General features: G+C 40.0%; 1 protein-coding gene across 17 annotated transcripts in view; it reads right to left on the bottom strand.

Annotated features, from left to right (window-relative positions):
* Positions 1–10,609: 10,609 nt before the first annotated feature.
* LOC112649168 (protein SET-like) overlaps positions 10,610–20,961 on the bottom strand; it is a 17,876-nt gene continuing 7,524 nt past the window's right edge. For 5 of the 17 annotated variants that reach the window (XM_025431262.3, XM_025431252.3, XM_025431250.3 and 2 more), the window contains 4 exons: positions 19,164–19,201; positions 17,866–17,928; positions 17,050–17,138; positions 10,610–12,466 (listed from right to left, as the gene is read on the bottom strand). In XM_025431262.3, coding sequence (XP_025287047.1) covers positions 11,529–12,410 — 882 coding nt within the window. In that variant the 5' untranslated portion in view covers positions 12,411–12,466; positions 17,050–17,138; positions 17,866–17,928; positions 19,164–19,201 and the 3' untranslated portion in view covers positions 10,610–11,528. The remainder of the gene's footprint in view (positions 12,467–17,049; positions 17,139–17,865; positions 17,929–19,163; positions 19,202–20,961) is intronic. The other 12 variants (XM_025431261.3, XM_025431258.3, XM_025431257.3 and 9 more) reach the window with 4 other exon arrangements.

The raw sequence follows: 20,961 nt of genomic DNA, 5'->3' as shown, positions 1-20,961 counted from the left end.
AATCTTTAATTTCTTTTTGCAAATGTTTTTAGTGTTCAGATTATAAGTACTGAACTTCCTTTATTAGCTTTATTCTTATTTTTCTATATTATTTTTCTAAAGATTTTTATTTATTTATTTGAGAGGGAGAGAGCACCAGTGAGCAAAGTGAGGAGAGGGGCAGAGGGAGCAGACTCCCCACTGAGTGGGGAACCCAATGTAGGGCTCTACACCAGGACCCTGAAATCATGATCTGAGCTAAAATCAAGAGTCAGATGCCTAACTGACTGAGCCACACAGGTGCCCCTATTCACATTTTTTTGAGTTATTTCCCTAATGGCAGCTCTAGGGCTTACCATACATTTCTTAATGTATCATATTCAGCTTCAGATTTATACTAATTCCAGTGAGATACACAATATTATTCCTACATATCTCTATTACCTTGTGCCCTCCTTTTGTAAAGATTTTATTTATTTATTCATGAGAGGCACACAGACAAAGAGGCAGAGACACAGGCAGAGGGAGAAGCAGGCCCCATGCAGGGAGCCTGATGTGGGACTAGATCCTAGGACCGTGGGATCATGACCCGAGCCAAAGGCAGATGCTCAACAGCTGAGCCACCCAGGTGTCCCCCTTGTGCCCCCTTTTGTGATATTGTTAAAAATATTACATCTAGGGGATCCCTGGGTGGCTCAGCGGTTTGGCACCTGTCTTCGGCCCAGGGCATGATCCTGGAGACCCAGGATCAAGTCCCATGTCGGGCTCATTGCATGGAGCCTGCTTCTCCCTCTGCCTGTGTCTCTGCCTCTCTCTGTGTCTCTCATGAATAAATAAATAAAATCTTTAAAAAAAATAAAAAGAATTACATCTATAAATGTTACAAACTGAACAATACACTGTTATATAATTTTATGACTTTTAAAGGAGCTAAGGGAAGAAAGGAGAGCAAGTATATATATATATTTTAAAGATTTTATTTATTCATGAGACACACACAGAGAGAGATAGAAGCCATAGGCAGAGAGAAGCAGGCTCCATGCAGGAAGCCTGATGTGGTACATGCCCTGAGCCAAAGGCAGATGTTCAACTGCTGAGCCACCCAAGCATCCCCCCCCCTTTTTTTTTAAAGGAGAGTAAGTATATTTATACCTTCTCTTATAGTAACCTTCTTATTTATCATTTCTGACTCTTTATTCTGGTAGGTTTGAGTTGTCATCTGAAGTCATTTAGTCAAGCCAATACATCTTTGCCCCACCTACCTCCTTTGTGCTGTAACTGGCAAATGTATTAGATTTCTATATGTTAGAGGCCCAACAATCCATTATTTTTTAAAAAGATTTTATTTATTTACTAGAGAGAGAGAGAAAGCATGAGCAGGGGGAGGGGCAGAGGAAGAAGACGACTCCCCGCTGAGTAGGGAGCCAGATGTAGGGCTGGATCCCAGGACCCCGGGATCATGACCCGAGCTGAAGGCAGATGCTTAAACAACTGAGCCACCCAAGCGTCCCCCCAACAATCCATTATATACATATTATTTTATATAGTTACTATTTAAATCAGTTAAGAGGGGATGCCTGGGTGCCTCAGGAGTTGAGTATCTGCCTTTGGCTCAGGGTGTGATCCCAGAGTTCCAGGATCAAGTCCCACATCAGGCTCTCTGCATGGAGCCTGCTTCTCCCTCTGCCTGTGTCTCTGCCTCTCTCTCTCTCTCTGTCTCTCATGAATAAATAAATAAAATCTTAAAAAAATAATAAAAGGTTATATAGAGGCCTTAACGAGGATCGGTCACATATCCAGTCCAGAGGATCTCAACAACACATTCTCAACACTATGTCCTTCAAATGGCTCTGACTTTAGGCAGAATGTACATTCCAAAGACAGTCATCCAAAGACAACTCCAATTGCCTGGGTCCAGCTCACTCAGCTCACAAGTCAACTTGCAGTAATACCCTCAATGAGCTCCTCTAACAATTTCCTTTACCTGTGGTTTTTTGGTTTTGGTATGGATCTTAATTAATGTCTGAGATCACTTTATTTCAGCCTGAACTGCTTTACTATATCTTGTAAGGTGGGCCCTAATCCAATGTAAGTGGTGTCCTTGTAAGACCAGGAAATTTGGAAGCAAAACAAACACTAGGGGGCACCTGTACACAGAGAAACAACCACAGGAAGAACAGTGAATGGTGGTCCTCTGCAAGCCAAGGAGAGAGGCCTCAGAAGTAACCAAACTTGCTGATATCTTGATCTTGGATTTCTGGCCTCCAGAATTGTGAGAAAATAAATGTATGTTGCTTAAACCATCCAGTCTGTGGCATTTTGTTATGGCAGCCCTAGCAAACTAATCTAAGCCCCTATAGTGAATTTTTCATTTCAGTTACTGTACTTTACAATTCTAGAATTTCCATTTGGTTCTTATTCTTATATAATTTCTATCTATTATATTTTCTTCTTTTTAAAAATCTATTTTCTTGAATTACATTGTCAGAGTACCTTTCTTTAATTATGGTTTCCTTTATTTCCTTGAATCTATTTAAAATGGCTATTTAAAAATTTTTAAAAAATATTTTATTTATTTATTTGAAGGAGAGGGAGAGAGCACAGTGGGGAGGAACAGAGGAAGAAGGAGATGCAGGATCCCTGCTGAGCAGGAAGCCCAATGCAGGGCTCAATCCTAGGACCCTGGGATCAGACCTGAGCTGAAGGCAGACACTTAACCGAGTAAGCCACCCAGGTGCCCCTACTTTGTCTTTTTTTTTTTTTTAAGTTTTATGTATTTGAGTAATCTATACACCCAAGTGGGGCTTGAACTCACCACTCTGAGATCAAGAGTCACATAGACTTCCAACTGAGCCAGCCAGGTGCCCCTAAAATGGCTACTTTGAAGTCTTTGTTAAATATGACACCTGGGGGTATCCCTGGGTGGCTCAGCGGTTTAGTGCCTGCCTTTGTCCCAGGGCGAGATCCTGGAGTCCTGGGATCGAGTCCCGCGTAGGGCTCCCGGCATGGAGCCTGCTTCTCTCTCTGCCTGTGTCTCTGCCTCTCCCTCTCTATCATAAATAAATAAATAAAATCTTAAAAAAAATAAATATGACACCTGGTGGGCGCATGGGTGGCTCAGAGGTTGAGCATCTATCTGCCTTTGGCTTAGGTCAATGATCCCGGGGTCTTGGGATCAAGTGCTGCATCCCTGCAGGGAGCCTACTTCTTCTTCTGCCTAAGTTTCGGTCTCTCTCTTTCTGTCTCTCATGAATAAATAAATAAAATCTTAAAAGAAAAAAAAAGAATTGAATAACTCTCTGGTCTCTAACTAAAAGAATGAACTTTAAAATACATACATGCTGGGCAGCCTGGGTGGCTCACCGTTTTAGCTCTTGCCTTCTGCCTAGGGCATGATCCTGGAGTCCCGGGATCGAGTCCCACAGTTGGGCTCCCTGCATGGAGCCTGCTTCTCCCTCTGCCTGTGTGTCTCTGCCTCTTTCTCTCTGGATCTTTCATGAATAAATAAATAAAGTCTTTAAAAAATAAAATACGTACATACACACAATACCTGGTTACTCTCATAGGTGGTTTTTGTTACTTGCTTTTCCATACCCGAAGCCCCACCCCCCTGTATGGGTTATACTTTCCTCTTTCTTTTTCTTTCTTCTTTCTTTCTTTCTTTCTTTCTTTCTTTCTTTCTTTCTTTCTTTCTTTCTTTCTTTCTCTTTCTTTCTTTCTTTCTATCTTTTTCTTTTCTTTTTCTTTTTCTTTTTTTTCTTTCTTTCTTCTTTCTTTCTCCTTCCTTTTCTTTCTTTTTCTTTCTCTCTCTCTCTCTTTCTTTTATTCATGAGAGACACAGAGAGAGAGAGGCAGAGACACAGGCAGAGGGAGAAGCAGGCTCCATGCAGGGACCCCGCTGTGGGACTTGATCCCAATCCCAGATCCCAGGATCACACCCTGAGCCACCCAGGCATCCCAACTTTCCTGTTTCTTTGCACATCATATCTGTTGGAAACTGGATATTTTACGTCATGTACTGACTCTTAATAAAGGTTCCCCGCCCCCTCTTTCAGGTTCGTTATTATTTGTAGTAACTGGCTGGATTATTTAAGTCTGTTCTTGCTACCACCCTCCCACCTGCCACAAACACACCCGTGTTAAGCCTATTATGTTGTTTATCAAGGGGTGTGGCCTTTGGTGTGCCCACAGTCACCTTGAGACAACAGTGGTTTTGACAGGCTTCTTTCTCTTTGCCTCTTTTCCTGACTCCCCCCAAATGTTAAACTCCACTAACTGCAGGATTGCTCTATTGTTTTTCTTTTTTTTTAAAAGATTTTATTTATTTATTCATGATAGACACAGAGAGAGAGAGGCAGAGACACAGGCAGAGGGAGAAGCAGGCTCCATGCACCCGGAGCCTGACGTGGGATTCAATCCTGGGTCTCCAGGATTGCGCCCTGGGTCAAAGGCAGGCGCCAAACCGCTGCGCCACCCAGGGATCCCTGCTCTATTGTTTTCAACAATGCCCTGGGGGGCATAAATTGTGGGATAGACTAATTCAATCAAACTACAGTTCCTTTGAAGGAACAGTTCCAGAAGTCAGTGTTAGATTTGTTTAGACCTGAGGAGGGCTCCTCCCGGCTGTCTCTACCCATTTCTCTTGCAGATTAACTGGCCTACAGTTTAGTTTATATCTCCACTAAATCTACCAATCTCCCAATGGCTTTTCACCACAATCACCATTGTTTTTGAGAATATCCTTAAATTTGGGAGCACCTGACCAGCTTAGTTGGTAGAGCAAGCAACTCTTGATCTCCGGTTGTGAATTTGAGTCCCAAGTTGGGGATAGAGTTTACTTAAAAAAAAAAAAAAAGGCAAGGGCACCTGGGTGGCTCAGTTAAGTGTCTGCCTTCAGTTCAGGTCATGATCCCAGGGTCCTGGAATAGAGCCCTGCGTTCGGCTCCCTGCTCAGTGGGGAGCCTGCTTCTCCCTCTCCCCTCTGCTCTTGCTCTCTTGCTCTTTCTCCCTCAAATAAGTAAATAAAACTTAAAAAAAGGCATTACAGAGAATATCCTTAAGCTTAAATTTCCTCATCCTATGTTGCCAATGAAGTCAGTTCTTCTGGGACGATATTAGGAGCTGTTTGTGACCTACTCCCCCAAGGAAAAATCTCCAAGCCAAGACAAAGGAGTTGGGGGAAAGATGAATGACTTGCCTCTCAATAAAATCGCCCCTTTAAGGACCTGAGTGCTAGGAGGGAGAGGGGCAGTAGCCTCAGGTCTTCTCAGTGAGGAACCACTTTACCACCCAAGACAGGGTGATCAGGGTCCTAGTATTGTCAGCACCATGCTTGTAGCTGGTGTGCAGGGCTGCAAGAGCATCTCACTCCAGGGGTCCCAAACCGACCAGGCTTGGCCACTCACTGCTGATAAAATCCAAAGGCAGAGAAATGTGTAGTAGTGAAACAAGAAAGGAACTTATCTTAGTGAGGCCAAAACCAGGAAGACAGCAGACTAGTGTCTCAGAGACTGTCTCCAAAGTGCTGAAAATACTCCCACGTTTGTTAGGAAAATGTGGGGCAAAGGTGGGTGGTTACTTGCAGGCAGGCGGTGAAGGTCAAATCCATCATTATCATGGAGTCAATCATGGGCGAGGTCTTGCTGGCTCAGAGCAGTCTGCATGTTGGGATGAGAGAGGTGTTAGGATGATGTGAAGGTTTTCACCCAAGCAACTGGAAGGATGGAGATGGCATTAACAGATCTGGGAGATGTTGGGGGAAGAGGCTCAGGAGGACTTCATTCTGGCTGTGTTAAGTTTGCCAGGCCTATTAGACCTCCAAAAAGGGAGCTGTCAGGATGCAGCTGGATCTGTCAGGAACCCAGAGGAAAGTTCCGGGCAACAGGTGTCCTTGCAGATAGAGTGTTTAAAGACCTGAAACTGAATGAGCTCCTTGAGGAAATGAATGCACAGAGAGGCAGTTGATGGCCCTAGCCCCACGGCTCTCCAACCTCCACATTCTAGATGATGGAGAGAGGAGCCAGCAGAAGGCAAGGACTTTTGAGATCAAAGAGAAATCAGGAGAGTTTGGTGTCCTAGAAGCCAAGGGAAACAAGTGTGGTAAGGAAAACAGAATGATTGACTAAGCCAGATGCCATTGAGAGGTCCAGTAAGGTAAGTACTCACCACTGGATTTGACAGCAGGAAGGGAGGCCATCGATGACCCTGGCAAGTATGGATCTTGAGGCTTGGAAGCAGGGTGAACTCTATTGAAGTGAGTTCAAAAGGCAGTGGGAAGTAAGGAATTTGAGACTGTTCTATTTTGGCTCTCTTCACTGTCTCATTCCCCTATAATTCATCCTGGAAACTGCCCTCAGAGATTGCTCTAAAATGCAAATCTCATCATTCAACTCTGCTGTCTAAAATCCTTCAGTGATAGTTGAAACAAGATTGACAAAATACAAATAATTGTTTTTATTTCGGCCTCTTTATTTTGTTCCATCAGTCTTAATGTGTCTGCCAGGTTTTTTTTTTTTTTTAAGATTTTATTAAAAAAAAAGATTTTAAGTAATCTCTACATTCAATGTGGGGCTCAAACCCACAACCCTGGTATCAAGAGTCACATGCTCCAACTAGGCCAGCCAGGCACCCCCATTGAGATTTTAATAGGGATTGCATTGACTCTGTAGATTGCTTTGGATAATATGTATATTTTAACAATATTCTTCCAATCCATTACCATGTGATATCTTTCCAATTATTTGTATCTTCAATTTCATCAGTATCAGTGCTTTGTAGTTTTCAGTGTACAAGTCTTTTACCTCCTTAGTTAAGTGTATACCTAAGCGTTTTTATTTCTTTGATGATATCGTAAAATGGGATTGTTTCCCTAATTTCCTTTTCAGGTAGGTCACTGTTAGCATATAGAAATGCAACTGATTTTTATATATGTCAATTCTGTATCCTGCAACTTTACTGAATTAGGGTGCCAAAAATACACAATAGAGAATGGATAGTGTTCCCAGTGTTGTTGGGAAAACTGGACAGCCACGTGCAGAAGATTAAAATTGGACCTCTATCTTGTACCATACACAGAATCAACTCAACATGATTAATGACTTAAATATAAGACTTGAAACTGTAAAACTCCTAAAAGAAAATATAGGAGATAACATCGTGACATTAGTCTTAAAAACGATTTCATGGGTATGACACTAAAAGCACAGGCATCAAAAATTAAGATAAACACAAGTGGGACTACATTAAACTCAAAGACTTCTGTACAACAAAGGAAACCATCAACTGGGTGAAAAAGCTACCTAAGGAATGGGAGAGAATATTTGCAAACTATATCTCATAAATGGTAAATTTCCAAAATATATAAAGAAAATGTATAACTCAATAGTAAAAAAAAAACACATCTAAATTAATAACCCGATTAAAAAATGGGCGAATGACTTGATTAGACATTTATCAAAGATACACAAATGGCCAAAAGATTTATAAAAAGAAACACAACAACACTAATCATCAGGTAAATGCAAATCAAAACCTTAATATCATCTCAAACCTGTTAGGATAGCTATTAACACCGATAACACCAAGTGTTGATTGGCAAGGATATGGAGAAATTGGAACCCTTGTACACTGCCAATGTAGCTGGTAAGGAAAACAGTATGGAAGTTATTTAGAAAATTAAAATAGAACTACAATATGATCAGAAAGCTTACTTCTGGGTATTTATCCAAGAAAATGAAAATCAAGATCTCAAAGAGAGGGATGCCTGGGTGGCTCAGCAGTTGAGTGTCTGCTCTTGGTTCAGGGCGTGATCCCGGAGTCCTGGGATCAAGTCCCACATCGGGCTCCCTGCATGGAGCCTGCTTCTCCCTCTGCCTGTGTCTCTGCCTCTCTCTCTCTCTGTGTCTCTCACAAATAAATAAAATCATAAAATAAAATTTATTAAAAATATCTCAAGGAGATTAGCACTCCTATGTTCGCTGCAGCACTATTCATAATAACCAATCTGTGGAAACCACCTAAATGTTCATCAACAGATGCGTGGATAAAGAAAATGTATATATGTGAGAATATAGGGAAACCTCATTTAAAATGGAATCAGGCTTGGGACACCTGGGTGGCTCAGCAGTTGAGCATCGGCCTTCAGCTCAGGGCATGATCCCGAGGTCCTGGGATCGAGTCCCACATCAGGCTCCCTGTGGGGAGTCTGCTTCTCTTTCTGCCTATGTCTGCCTCTCTGTCTCTCATTAACAAATAAATAAAATTAAAAATAAAATAAAATGGAATCAGGCTTGATCTTGGAGTTGAGTTTGAGCCCCACATGGGGTATAGAGATTACTTAAACAAATAAAACTTTAAAAAAATAAAATAGAGTCAAGAAGCCAGAAGGGGAATCCCTCATGCCACTACCACTCCAGACCAATTATGGACCTCAACAGGAAGAGATGCACCTTGCTAATCATATTAGTTTACTACTCCAGCAGGAGGAAGGAAGATTCTATATTTGAACATCAGGGGCAGCTGGGTGGTGCAGTCACTTAAACACATTCAATTCTTGGTTTCTGTTCAGGTCCTGATCTCTGTGTCATGAGATCAAGTCCTGTGTCGCACTCTGTGCTCAATGAAGGAGTCTGCTTAAGATTCTCTCTCCCTCTCCCTCGGTCCATCCTGCTCATTTTTTCTCTCAAATAAATAAGTCTTTAAAAGAAACCTACATTACACTTTCAACTCGTAATTTACTCCAATGGACTTTTTGTTTATAACAGCCCCTCCCAACTCTCCTCTTTCCTCTGTAAAAGAGTGCTGTTCTCCTTTGTTCTCTGAACTTGCCCATGGCTTTTCCTATAGCTTGCTTATCTCAAACTGCAATTACTCTGCTATTCCTGAATAAACCCATTTGCTGGTAAAATAATTGGCTGTTTTACTTGTAAGGTTCACAACCTACATATTGTAAAATTTTTAGCAGCATCTGTCTTCAATCTACCAGATGCCAGTAGCACTCCCTTGGTTGTGACAACCAAAAACATTCTTCAGCCTTTGCTAAATGTTCCCTAAAGGGCAAAACTGCACAGTCAAGACCACTGGTCTAGGTATACCAGACAACTAGCAGTTCCTAACATGAAATGCTGTTTCATACCTTTGATAATTTGCATAAACTGTCCCCTTTGCCTGGAATCTCTTCCCTCTCTTCTGCCTGATAACTTTTGTTAATGGTTCAAATAAATGCTTAAAGCTACTGTTTCCTGTGTTCATTTCATTTTGGTAGCTCCAATGTCTAATACAGTCCCTGGCATAAAATAGGTGCTAAATAAATTGTTTGCTGAAAGGATTAATCATCATTAAGAGATTTTTATTGAGCTCCTTGTGAGCACTGATTTTTATAAAAGGTACAGAAGGGATCCTCACTCTAAAGTGGTTTACAATTTAATGGTTACGATAAAAACTGTTAATTATCCCCCATTGTCCCATCTCTCCTTTTGTCTTGAATAAAAACAGCATTGATGGCTGCCTAGTAAAAACATTTCCCAACCTCCTTTACAGAGTTAGTCCTTGACAAGTGATATAAGTGGAAGTGGTATGTGTCCCTTAAAAGAAGGGACATGTTCACCTTGCTTTCTTCCTTTTGGCTGGATTACAAATCAAGTGGCTGGAACTCAAGCTGCTATTTTGGACTATGAGGCAAAAGCCTCAGGCTAAGAATGGCAGAGCAACAACAATAAAGACCAAGGGTGTATCCCTGATGAACACAAAACCACCATACTCACCTTGGACTTCATATCTTCTGACTTTATAGCATAAAGAAATAAACTTTTATCTTGTCTAGAACATAAACTTAATCTCAAGTAATTAAGTTGGGAAGACCAAAAGCAGAAGAGATTGAAGAGGAAAACAGAATCCTAGCATGGATGATAATGCAAGAGGTGGATGCAATACCAAGGATACCTCATGCCCAGAGGTGCTCAGGAGTGGGGTTTAAATTCCTAACACCTAAAAAAACAAAAACAAAAACAAAAAAAAATTCCTAACACCTGCAAAGTGCAGGATCCCACAGTCTAGGAATAAGTGATAGTAACAATAAAACGATAGTTGCAGTAAAAAGAAACAGCAGTACCAATAAAAATAATAGTAAAACAGATCTGAACTGGTGGGAATCGTGCAGCCCAATAGAGATAAACATGCAACTTCTCTGTAAGGATATAGGCATGCCCAAACACGACACTTCAACAGAGAGTAAGCACACTGAGGATGGACTCACCACCAAGATGACAGACCACATCGGGAAATTAATTGCCTTAAGGAAAGAGCCAGAAGATGCAACAAGTGAGACAATTTATACCTGAGGAGCCAGAGATAATAAAGCAATCTAAAAGAGCTTCTGGAAAAAGGAAGGAATAGGAATTATGAAACAAAAAAGTAAGGGGTACCTGGGTGACGCAGTTTGTTGAGCATCCAGCTCTTGTTTTGGCTCAGGTCGAGATCTTGAGATCATGAGATGGAGCCCTGAGTCAGGCTCCACGCTCAGTGGGGAGTCTGCTCAGGACTCTCTGGCCCTCTCCTCTATGCCGTCTCTCATACATACACACGTACATCTTTTTAAAAAACCCAAAAAAGTTAAAACATTAAGACAGATGGATCTGAAAAATACCCAAAAAGAAATTTTATTTATTTTTTTTTGTGTACACATTTAGTTTTATTTTAACAAAGCACCTTGTACACTTTTTAATGTTTAAAACTGAGCATCTTCCCAGTGAAACAAAAAAATTTTTTAAATAAACAGGAACAAAATTACAATAGAGAATGTCACTTCCAAATAAGATCCTACAGGTTCTGCTGATTCTCCCATCGAGTGGCAGGGCTCAAGTCATCGTTAGGAGTTTTCTTTTAAAAGTGTCATCTTAAACTGCAAGGATGTCCGTTAAACATCACAATTAAACATGCCAAAGGAGAAGCCATGTTGTCAAAATGCCCACTTAACCCACCCAAACATCTCAAACCCACCCTTTGCTGACCTTCTATAACCCCATTTTTTAAAGTTTTTTTTTCTTTTTTTAAACAAGAGAAAGTAGACAGGTAGATGTTGGTAAATGCTAACTGTCCATATTCACATAGAGATTCAGTGTAATATCTGAGCCCAATAAACAGAGAAAGGAGGAAAAAAGCTAGAATTCTATGCACTACTACACGGGCCTAGCACCCTCCAACTTTCAGCAGAGCTAAGGGAGCAGGTTTTTCTTTTTTCCCACAGAGCACGGTGGTGTTGATTCTGTAAAGTTTTTGTTGAGACAGAAAGGAATAAAAATGAATTTGGAACAGAGAGGGGTAGAAATTCTTTTCCTGCTGTATTCTGCTCAAGATATTTCCCCCCCCCCCCCAAAAAAAAGATATTTCCCCAAAAAATAGGTTGAGAACCATGGTATAAAGAGAGAGAAAAGAGTCTTCAAAAAACAGGGCGAATGAGCACAAAAGGAGGAGGGAAAAAAAAAGGGATGCAACTTGCTCCCAGGGACTGAAGAAAACTAAAAAAAGGAAGGTTGGAATCCATCAGTATTCCATTAATCATCATCGTCTTCATCCTCCTCTCCTTCCTCCCCTTCATCATCATCATCATCATCATCATCTTCATCTTCATCCTCATCTCTTTCATCAATATCTTCCAATCCTTCTTCTTCTTCTTCATCATCATCATCATCTTCTTCTTCTTCTTCTTCTTCTTCTTCTTCATCTGTATCAGGAACCAAGTAGTACTGTAATGGATTTGGCCAAATATCATCTTTGATGATCTCTCCTAACTCATCTGCACCTGCATCAGAATGGTCAGTAAACCAGGTGAAGAAGCCCTCTGGTTCCTCGTACTCTCTCTTCCTGCTGGCTTTATTCTGCATTTGACTTGACTGTTTCGTCAAATCCTTTCCAGATTTCCATTTGATTTCAGTGGACCTTGAAGATGGATCACCATTCTCATTCAGATGAAATTCTTTGGAGAGAACTTTATTTTTGAAGTACGGGTTTTCATCAAAATAAAAATCTATTCTGTAACCTGATTTAATATCTTCAGATTCTGTTACTTCAACTCTTGTCAAATAATGCAGTGCCTCTTCATCCTCCTCTCCAAGCAGTACAGACACTTGTGGATGGTTGACAAATGTTGTTACCCAAAAGTTGGGGATTTTGGGGATCAATTCTGACCTCCTCTGAAAAAATGGTTGGCAGAGTTTGTTATATTTCTGTTCTACTTTCAAAATCTCCTCACTGGCTTCTTCATTAAGTCTGTCTATTTCATTTTGTACTTCATCAATATGTTCAATTACTTCTTGCTGTTCTTTTTCTCCGTTCGGCAAGGGCTGAGAGGCTGACATCTCCTCCGGCATGGGGGCAGGAAGCAGCCTCGGTTTCTTCATTTGAGGTGCAAGTGAGGACTGGCGCTTGGGGGCCATGCTGTGAGGAAACTCCACAAAACTGGGAGAGGCACCTCAGGAAGAAGCTCCAATTACTGCAAAAAGAAATTTTAAAATAATATCATTAAATTTTGAAAAAACTTTAAAAATTAATAGACAAAGTGAACAATAGACTAGATACAGCCAAGGAAAGAATCAGTGATGTGGCAAACAGATATGAAGATGTCACCTGGAATCCAACACAGTAGAACAATGAAATAGAAAAAGCAAAAGAAAACCTGGTTACATGGTAGAGAAAATGAGACATTCCAACATACATCTATTAGGGATTCAAGGAGAGAATGGGAGACAGACAATATTTGAGGAGATAATGACTAAGAGATTTTTATTTATTTATTTATTTATTTATTTATTTATTTATTTATTTATTATTTATTTATTTATTTTCAATATTTTATTTATTTATTCATGAGAGATACAGAGAGAAGGCAGAGGGAGACAAAGGCAGAGAGAGAATCAGTCTCCCCAACTGAAACTCCAGGATCATGACCTGAAACAAAGGCAGACACTCAACCACTGAGCCACCCAGGCGTCCTGAGATTTTTAGAAATAAATCTTCAAGCCATTTCTTAAAAAGATTTTATTTATTTATTCATGAGAGACATAGAGAAATAGAGAGAGAGAGAGAGAGAGAGAGAGAGAGAGAGGCAGAGAGGCAGAGAGGCAGAGACATAGGCAGAGGGAGAAGCAGGCTCCATGCAGGGAGCCTGACATGGGACTCGATCTGGGGTCTCCAGGATCATGCCCTGGGCTGAAGGCGGCGCTAAACCGCTGAGCCACCTGGGCTGCCCTCTTCAAGTCATTTTATTTATCTCAAATACTTAGCAAGATAAATAAAAACAAATCAACACCTAGACAAGTTATAGTGAAACTGCAGAACATAAAAAACAAAGAGAAAAATCTGAAAAGATAGATTACCAACTACCAACTAAGTAACAATAAAAAAGTAACTACATATTTTCTCAAGAAAAAAGATATTAGAGATATTAGTATAATAAAATGATAGAATAATATCTTCAAAGTACTGAAGAAAAAAGTCAATCAAGAATTCTAGGGGCAGGGCAGCCCTGGTGGCTCAGCGGTTTAGCGCCACCTTCAGCCCAGTGCATGATCCTGGAGACCCAGGATGGAGTCCCATGTCAGGCTCCCTGCATGGAGCCTGATTCTCCCTCTGCCTGTGTCTCTGCCTCTCTCTCTCTGTGTCTCTCTCATAAATAAGTAAATAAAATCTTTTAAAAAAAGAATTCTATATTCATTCAACAGACACAGCAAGTGCAACGAATTTATTTTTTAAAAATCCAACACCTTCTCTGTGCCTGGCATTTTCCTAAATGACTGGGATACATAGCAAATGAAATAGACATGCCCTCAGGTCGCCTGGATAGCTCAGTCAGTTAAGCCTCCTACCCTTGTTTTTGGCTCAGATCATGATCTCAGGGTTGTGAGATTGGGCCCTGCAACAGGCTCCATGCTAGGCTCTCTCTCCCCCTCCCTCTGCCCCCCTCAACTCGTGCTTGCACACATGTTCGTTCACACACACACACGCACACACACACTCTCTCTCTCTCTCTCAAAAAAACCCCCCACAGGGATCCCTGGGTGGCGCAGCGGTTTGGCGCCTGCCTTTGGCCCAGGGCGTGATCCTGGAGTCCCGGGATCGAATCCCACATCGGGCTCCCGGTGCATGGAGCCTGCTTCTCCCTCTGCCTGTGTCTCTGCCTCTCTCTCTATCATGAATAAATAAATAAAATCTTAAAAAAAAAAAAACACCCACAAAACCCCAAACAGGAAAGGGAATTGAGATGGTCTGGGGTGGGCTGTTATTAAAGGGCTGTCAGGGTCACCTCATTAAGGAGGTACCATTATAACAAAGATTTGAAGGAGGTGAGGTACTTGATAGAAATGTATCCAGCTAAATTTGTATTTAGGCATGAGAGAAATAATAGCATTTTTAGTCACATAAAGATGGTGGCTGTTCACTATTCACAGTCTCACTGACATAAATATTAAAATGAAGATTTTGCAAGAAGAAAACTGAACACAAAGGAGAACAAACAAAAAGGAATGGTGAGTAAAGCCTTCACAAAATCTTTTTAATTTAAGATTTATATATTTTTTTAGAGAGCACATGCACGTGAATGGGGGGAGAGGCAGAGGGAGAGGAAGAGAAGCCTACTCCCTGCTGAATGTGGAGCCTGATGTGAGGTTCAATCTCATGAACCTGAGATCATGACCTGAGCTGAAACCAAGAGTCAGACACTTGGGATACCTGGGTGGTTCAGCAGTTTGGCATCCACTTTCAGCTTGGGTTGTGATCCTGGGATTTGGGATCAAGTCTTGCATCAGGCTCCTTGAGAGGAGCCTGCTTCTCCTTCTGCCTATGTCTCTGCCTCTCTCTCTCAGTCTCTCTCTCTCATGAATAAATACATAAATCTTAAAAAAAAAAAAGCCAGATGCTTAACCAGCCAACTGAGCTACCCAGGTGCCCCAACTTTGCACCAATCTAAACGTATACTGTTAACATTTAAAGGGGAAGTTAAAAAATGAAACCCAAATACCTTAGAACCGTAACACAGAAAAGTAGATGGTGTGATGCAAAGGATTGGAGTTAAAGCCCTGAAAACTCCATGTACTGGTTGGAAGAATGATGTTACTTATTAACTCTAAAGTTATTAAAAATTAAACATGCATGTTGACTTTTTAAATCAACACTAAAAGAGATAGCAAAAAGCAAACAAAAACATACATTTAAAAAACTAAAAATACAACCCTAAATAGCCAAGAAGTTCATGAGAAATGCTTTTTTTTCCTTCTTTTATAACATTTATTTTTCTTCTGAGGACAAGAGCTATGCATGTTTTTTGCAAACACTTTGGGAAATAATTGCCTGTAATGACAGTACCCAGAAATATATATTAACATTTAAATATGTATCCTTCCAGAATTATCTTTTCTGTGCTCGTAAAACATGTCTTTAGAATTAGAATCATACCATGCGTATGTGATACACTGATTTTTCTCATTTGACAACATATCACAGATGTTTTCCATGTCAGCAAAATAAACTATTTAATGGTGCTATAATACTCATGAGAAACTCTTAATGGAAATCATGAAAAAGTTAAAACTGAATCACAAAAAATAAATATAAAAACATGTGACATGCATCTAAAATGGAATCATGAAGAAAATTTATAATATTAAACACATTTTTTAAAAATATGCCAAATTAATGCATAAAATATTATTCAAAATTATTCTTATCTTTTTAAAAAAGATTTTATTTATTTATTCACGAGAGACACACAGAGAGAGAGATGCAGAGACACAGGCACAGGTGAGGGAGAAGCAGGCTCCATGCAGGGAGCCTGATGTGGGACTCCATCCTGGGACTCCAGGATCACGCCCTGGGCCGAATGCAGATGCTAAACCGATGAGCCACCCAGGGATCCCCTTTATCTTTATTTTTTTTTAAGTAGGCCCCACGCCCAGTGTGGGACATGAACTCAACTCTGAGAATAAGAGTCTATGCTGTCCCCGATGTTTATAGCAGCAATGTCCACAATAGCCAAACTGTGGAAGGAGCCTCGGTGTCCATCGAAAGATGAATGGATAAAGAAGATGTGGTTTATGTATACAATGGAATATTACTCAGCCATTAGAAATGACAAATACCCACCATTTGCTTCAACATGGATGGAACTGGAGGGTATTATGCTGAGTGAAGTAAGTCAATCAGAGAAGGACAAACATTATATGGTCTCATTCATTTGGGGAATATAAATAGGGGAATAGAAGGGAATAGAAGGGAAGGGAGAAGAAATGGGTAGGAAATATCAGAAAGGGAGACAGAACATGAAGACTCCTAACTCTGGGAAACGAACTAGGGGTGGTGGAAGGGGAGGAGGGCGGGGGTAGGGGTGAATGGGTGACGGGCACTGAAGGGGGCACTTGACGGGATGAGCACTGGGTATAATTCTGTATGTTGGCAAATTGAACACCAATAAAAGATAAATTTATTATTAAAAAAAAAAAGAGTCTATGCTGTACCAAATGAGCTCGCTAGGTGCCCCAAGAGTTTCATTTTTGAAGCTACAGAGAGAGAGCAGAACAAACCTAAGAGGACAGAGGGAAAAAAATAATACAGGGAAGAGCAAGAAATAATAAAAACAATGATAAATTGATCATTTATTGAAATGATCAATAATATCAAAAGCTGGTTCTCTGGAAAGACTAATATCATAGACACATCTGTATGAAGATTGGCCTATTTAAAACGATGAAAGGTATACATAAGTAACACTAGAAAAAAGATATGGGACGCCTGGGTGGCTCAGTGGTTGGGCATCTGCCTTTGGCTCAGGGTGCGTTCCCAGAATCAAGTCCCACATCGGGCTCCCTGCATGGAGCCTGCTTCTCCCTCTGCCTGTGTCTCTGCCTCTCTCTGTCTCTCAGGAATAAATAGATAAAATCTTCAAAAAAAGTGTTTCAAAAAAGAATAACTACAAGATTCTGTTAAAATTTAAAGCCATATAGAACACTTTGGAAACAGGACAGAATGAAAATGTTCTTTTCCACAACATTCTGAAATCCCACTAAAATGATAATAGATAATTACATGTGGTGTCTGGCTGGCTCAGTTGGTGGAGCATGCAACTCTTGATCTCAGGGTCACAAGTTTGAGCCCCACGTTGGGCTGGAGGTTACCTTAAAAATAATAAATAAATAAATAAATAAATAAATAAATAAATAAATAAGAAAAATATGGACCCACAAGGACATAAAACTTGCTTAGCTAATGGAGGAATTATGAAACTAGTAATAAGTACATGCATGGGGGAAGCCAATAATATATAATCCATTTTGTGCTGCAGAAACTCAGGAAAGTTCAGAAACTAAAGGCATCAGCATAAACAGTAAAAAGTATCTCACATTATGTGCAAGAATTGTAATATGCTGGGAAAAGGTCTATGATTTCTGTCAGTCAAACAAGTACTGCCGATACTGCTATGCTTTGTTGCCTCCATTCATAATTGAAGGAGATGTTAAAGTTCACGTTAGTGAAAATAAAGATGTAATTTTTTTCTTTAAGATGTAATTTTTTTCCATCCAAGTTCACAAGTTTAACATATCTGTGACCCAGCAGGTTCACTCTTAAATATATATGCAATAGAAATACGTGCATGAAGAAACATATAAGAATGTATGTAACAACATTATTTAATAGCCAGAAACTGTAAACAACCTAAATGATCAAAACCAGTAGAATGGCATCCAGTAAATGGGAATCTAAGAAAGGCAAAGGAATTTCCAAGATGACATCTATGCAGCAAGCCTAAAGATCGATCAATCCTTATAGGAGTAGAAGGATAGATGGCAAGAGGAAATATGTCTTCAAGTAAAAAACAAAATAAAAACTAAACTAAAAGATTACCTGATCCCTTCGACCTTATGGAGTAGGGTTTTCCATCTCTGGAGGGACCTGGTAGAATAATTACTAAGAGGTACAAGAAAACAAATCAATCAAACAAAATAATTATCAACTCTGGATAAAACAAAATATCGTATTTCAAAGGAAGCATAATAAGAGCATACAGCTGATCCTTGAATAATGCAGAACTTAAGGGCATGACTTTCCCAGTCAGCAGTCTAACTTTGGGCTCCCCTAAGACTTAGCTACCTCCAGCCTACCGTTGACTGGAAGTCTTACTGATAACAGAAACAGCTGGATTAACACATATTTTGTATGTTATATGTATTGCATACTGTATTCTTACAATAAAGTAAACTAGGGAAAAGGAAATATTACTAAAAAATCATAAGGAAAATGTTTACAGTGCTCGCTTCGGCGGCACATATACTAAAATAGGAAAATGTTTACAGTAATATCTGTATTATTTATTGAAAAAAATCCATGTATGAGTAGACCTGCGCAGCTCAAACTCATGTTGTTTAAGGATCAACCCTATTATATTTCTCAGCTATGAACAACATTAAATAATCATAATAATGTTAATACTGAATTATGATTTTTTTTTGAATCATGATTTAACAAAAAAATATAACAAAATAGGACAAGGGGAAGTATATGCACTTTACACTGTGAATAAATCCTGTTAGACACACTACTATTTTTTTACTTGTGGTTTGCCAGTCTGCCATGACTTGAGTCATTAATAACAGAAACAATTTGTAAGCTGGAACTATATTCTACAATAGAAGTTTGTGACATTATGAAATTCTCCAAAACATGTTTTACAAGATATTAAAGCTAATACATGCCTTAATATAGGATGCATAAAGGCAGATTCTTTAGTAAAATAGTAAGACAAGAGTCCTTATCTCCTTATACTGAATGTCTGGGAGGCACAAAAAGAGGTCTCCTGCAGCTTATGATAAAGAACAAAACACAGTCAAATTTACTGTTACTTAGAAACTTGCCTTCAAGATGATTATTCAGGTTTTAACAAGTTTTCTTATTTAGCTCATAGGGACTTAAATATCCTCCACTTTTATTAGTAAAATTAGAAAGGCAATCTATAGCAAAGCACATAAATGAACAGAAATTTTAGGTCAATAAGTGTTTTCTGTGTGTTCAATATGCCTTGTCCATTTCCCCCTTTTAATTGGGAGTGGACAGTACAAAAATTGTATTCTACATTTATCCTCTCAGACACATTCTAACTCCTGTGTGTTTGCAGGAGGTGGTAGCTATAAGAGAACAATGCTTACCTTCAATAAAATTCAATAGATAATTCTCTCCTTTGCTTCTGTGTAAAGTTGAGTAGAAAAGGAAAAGGATTTGGGGAGTTAGGCAAATAATCTTTTGGTTTGAGTTTAAAACTAGGGGGAAAAAATAAAACTAGGGGGAAAAAAACAAATAAATTTTAAAAATTTTATTTATTTATTTTAGACAGAGAGAGAGAACAACCAAGCAGGGGAGGGGCATAAGGAGAGGGAGAAAATCTCAAGCAGACTCCCTACTGAGCACAGAGCCCAACATGGGGCTCAATATCATAACCCTGAGATCACAACCTGAGCCAAAATCAAGAGGCAGACACCCAACCTACTGAGCCCCCAGGTGGCCCCCAAGTAACTTTTTAAAATTGTAGGGTAGGGGCCAAGGGCCGGCAATCTCAAAGTGTGCCACCTGGCATATTGATTATTTTGAATCAAAAGTTACTTAAGGGGCACGTGGATGGCTCAGTTGGCTAAGTGACTGTCTTTGGCTCAGGGTCCTGGGATCAAGCCCCACATCGGGTTCACTGCCCAGTGGGGAGCCTGCTTCTCCCTCTCTCTTTCCCCCTACTCATGCTCTCTCTCAAATAAATAAATGAAATCTTTAAAAAACCTTAAGAAATAGCCAGTGCAAGAATACTCTGATACCACCCCCCAACTTTGTCTCCATAATGCAGGAAATAAATCTCCCATGTGAAAGATACACCCTCTGTGTACCAGGAGTTAAATAGGGATCCTTATTACCAGAGAGAGAATTCAGAGCCAAGAAGGCTGTATAAACAAACCTTATACTTTTACTAATGGACTGCCCCAGCTCAAATTCTGTTTAGAATTCCTTACTAATTGAAGCTCCTAAACATAAGTTTTCTTTGGCCTGTCGATTCTTCATAGATGTATTATCTCATTGTCTAAAAAGTATCCAAAACTGCCTGGCTTGGTCATTTCTTTAGGTCTCAATTTCATTATTGGACCTCTGTGCATATGTAATTAAGCTTTTTTTCTCCTGTTAGTCTCTCATGTCAATTTTTATTTTTTATTAATTTTTTAAGATTTTATTTATTTATTTATTTATTTATTTATTTATTTATTTATTTATTCATTCATTCATTCATTCAGAGAGACACACACAGAGAGAGGCAGAGATACAGGCAGAGGGAGAAGCAGGCTCCATGCAGGAGCCTGACGTGGGACTCGATCCAGGGTCTCCAGGATCACGCCCTGGGCTGCAGGCGGCGCTAAACCACTGCGCCACCGGGGCTGCCCTCTCATGTCAATTTTTAAAAAATATTTTATTTATTTATTCATGAGACACAGAGAAAGAGAGAGGCAAAGACACAGGCAGAGGGAGAAGCAGGCTCCATGCAGGGAGCCCAATGTAGTACTCTATCCTGCGACCCCAGGATCACAACCTGAGCCCAAGGCAGACACTCAACCGCTGAGCCACCCAGGTGTCCCTCTCATGTCAATTTAATTTTTAGACCAGCTAGAGTCTTGAAGAACAGAGGAAAACTTTTCTTTTCCAACAGTAGCAGAAAGACTTTTTTAAAAAAAGATTTTATTTATTTATTTGAGAGAGAGAGAGAGCATGAGTGGAGGGCAGATGCAGAGGGAGAAGCAGACTCCCCGTTGAATAGGGAACCTGATGTGGGGCTTGATCCCAGGACCCCGAGACCATGGCCTGAGCTGAAGGCAGACAATTAACCAATGGAGCCACTCAGATGCCCCAGAAGGACTAACTTTATTATTTTTTTTTTAATTTTTTTTTTTATTTATTTATGACAGTCATACAGAG

Source organism: Canis lupus, chromosome X, assembly GCF_003254725.2.
Source record: "Canis lupus dingo isolate Sandy chromosome X, ASM325472v2, whole genome shotgun sequence".
In the NCBI taxonomy this organism is placed as follows: Eukaryota; Metazoa; Chordata; class Mammalia; order Carnivora; family Canidae; genus Canis; species Canis lupus.
This window is presented reverse-complemented; position numbering and strand designations above follow the sequence as displayed.